This window comes from Guillardia theta (genome assembly GCF_000315625.1).
Source record: "Guillardia theta CCMP2712 unplaced genomic scaffold GUITHscaffold_2, whole genome shotgun sequence".
Classification (NCBI taxonomy): Eukaryota; class Cryptophyceae; order Pyrenomonadales; family Geminigeraceae; genus Guillardia; species Guillardia theta.
Window position 1 is genome coordinate 480,291 of NW_005434672.1, and position 1,240 is coordinate 481,530.

Genomic DNA, 1,240 nt, shown 5'->3' on the forward strand with positions numbered 1-1,240 from the left:
GGGAGGATGGACGTGGGCTGATGCAAAGGCAGGTGGGGGAGTTTGACGACGACGTGTTGTCCAAATACCTGGAAGGTGCAATGAGGGGGAGGGAGGGATGTGGGGAAAGAGGCTGGAGGGGAGGAGGGGCGGGGGGCAGGGGCAGAGGGTTGAATCGGGATAACAGTGAAAGTGGGTTCCACAGGGAAGCTGTCTATGGAGGACATTCCGTCCTCGCTGTTGAAAGCTGCGCTGCGGGAAGAGACGTTGAAGGGGGGAGCGGAGAGAGTGTGCGTCCTCGTGGGGTCCGCGTTCAAGAACAAGGGAGTGCAGGTCTGCGAGGGTTCTCTAATCTCCTCCTGCTGCCATGACGAGCCCTTGCAGTTTCTGCTCGACGCCATCATCGACTTTCTCCCATGTCTCCTCCTCTCTTGCTCGCCCCCGCCCACCCTCTGACGTCCGTCTCCCCCGCAGCTCCTGACAACATGCCGCCGGTAAAGGGGACGGCATTGAGGTGAGAGTGGAGGGAGGGGAGGACCAGGACGGGGAGGAGGGAGAGGAGGAGGAAGAGGCGTGTGGGGCCGACACTCCTGCCTGCAGCAAGAAGAAGAGCAAGAAGCCGCAAGACATCGTCCACATCGAGCGAGCACCGTCAAGGAAAGAGAAGTTCCTGGCGTTCGCGTTCAAGGTGAGGAGTCTTTGACGGGGAGGCAGTGGGGCTCAGGGGGGAGCAGGTTGTTACCGATCGCCACGTCGGGGATCTTGTCTACATCCGGTGCTACAGCGGGGTGTTGGAGAGCAAGGTACAGAGAGGGGCAGAGCCGTGTCTCCGTGCAGTTCCTCTGACCTCTTGTTCTTCCAACTCTGCTCGCTCTTTCTGTGTGCCGACCTCTCCTCTTCTCCTACAGTCCTCCATCAAGAACGTCACCAAGGACATTGCGGAGCGACCGTCGAAGATCCTGCGGGTCATGGCGGAGGACTACGAGGAGATTGAGGAGCTCGGAGCTGGAGACATCGCAGCGCTGGTAGTGCTTGCTCGCACCTCCTGGTTCTCCCTCAGGTTTTGTCAGGTTGGACTCAAGCAAACTGGGACAGGAGACACTCTTGTGCTGTCAAGTGAGAAGCAGGTAGAGTTAAGAGGAGGAGGAAGAGGAGAGGGGGAAAGGGGAGGGAGGGAGGGAAGGATGGGATAAGACTGGAGGCAACAGCGCGGAAGCAGGGAATGTCAGGGGGGGGAGAAGGTTGGAGATGTCGGGAGTTG

At 59.6% G+C, this 1,240-nt stretch overlaps 1 protein-coding gene across 1 annotated transcript in view; it reads left to right on the top strand.

Moving 5' to 3' along the window:
- Positions 1-1,240, top strand: part of GUITHDRAFT_99482 (hypothetical protein) — a gene marked incomplete at both ends in the record, with an annotated part of 5,372 nt that overhangs the window by 1,673 nt on the left and 2,459 nt on the right. The window contains 6 exons of the mRNA XM_005841755.1: positions 33-75; positions 185-322; positions 480-667; positions 714-782; positions 888-1,004; positions 1,050-1,106. Coding sequence (XP_005841812.1) covers positions 33-75; positions 185-322; positions 480-667; positions 714-782; positions 888-1,004; positions 1,050-1,106 — 612 coding nt within the window. The remainder of the gene's footprint in view (positions 1-32; positions 76-184; positions 323-479; positions 668-713; positions 783-887; positions 1,005-1,049; positions 1,107-1,240) is intronic.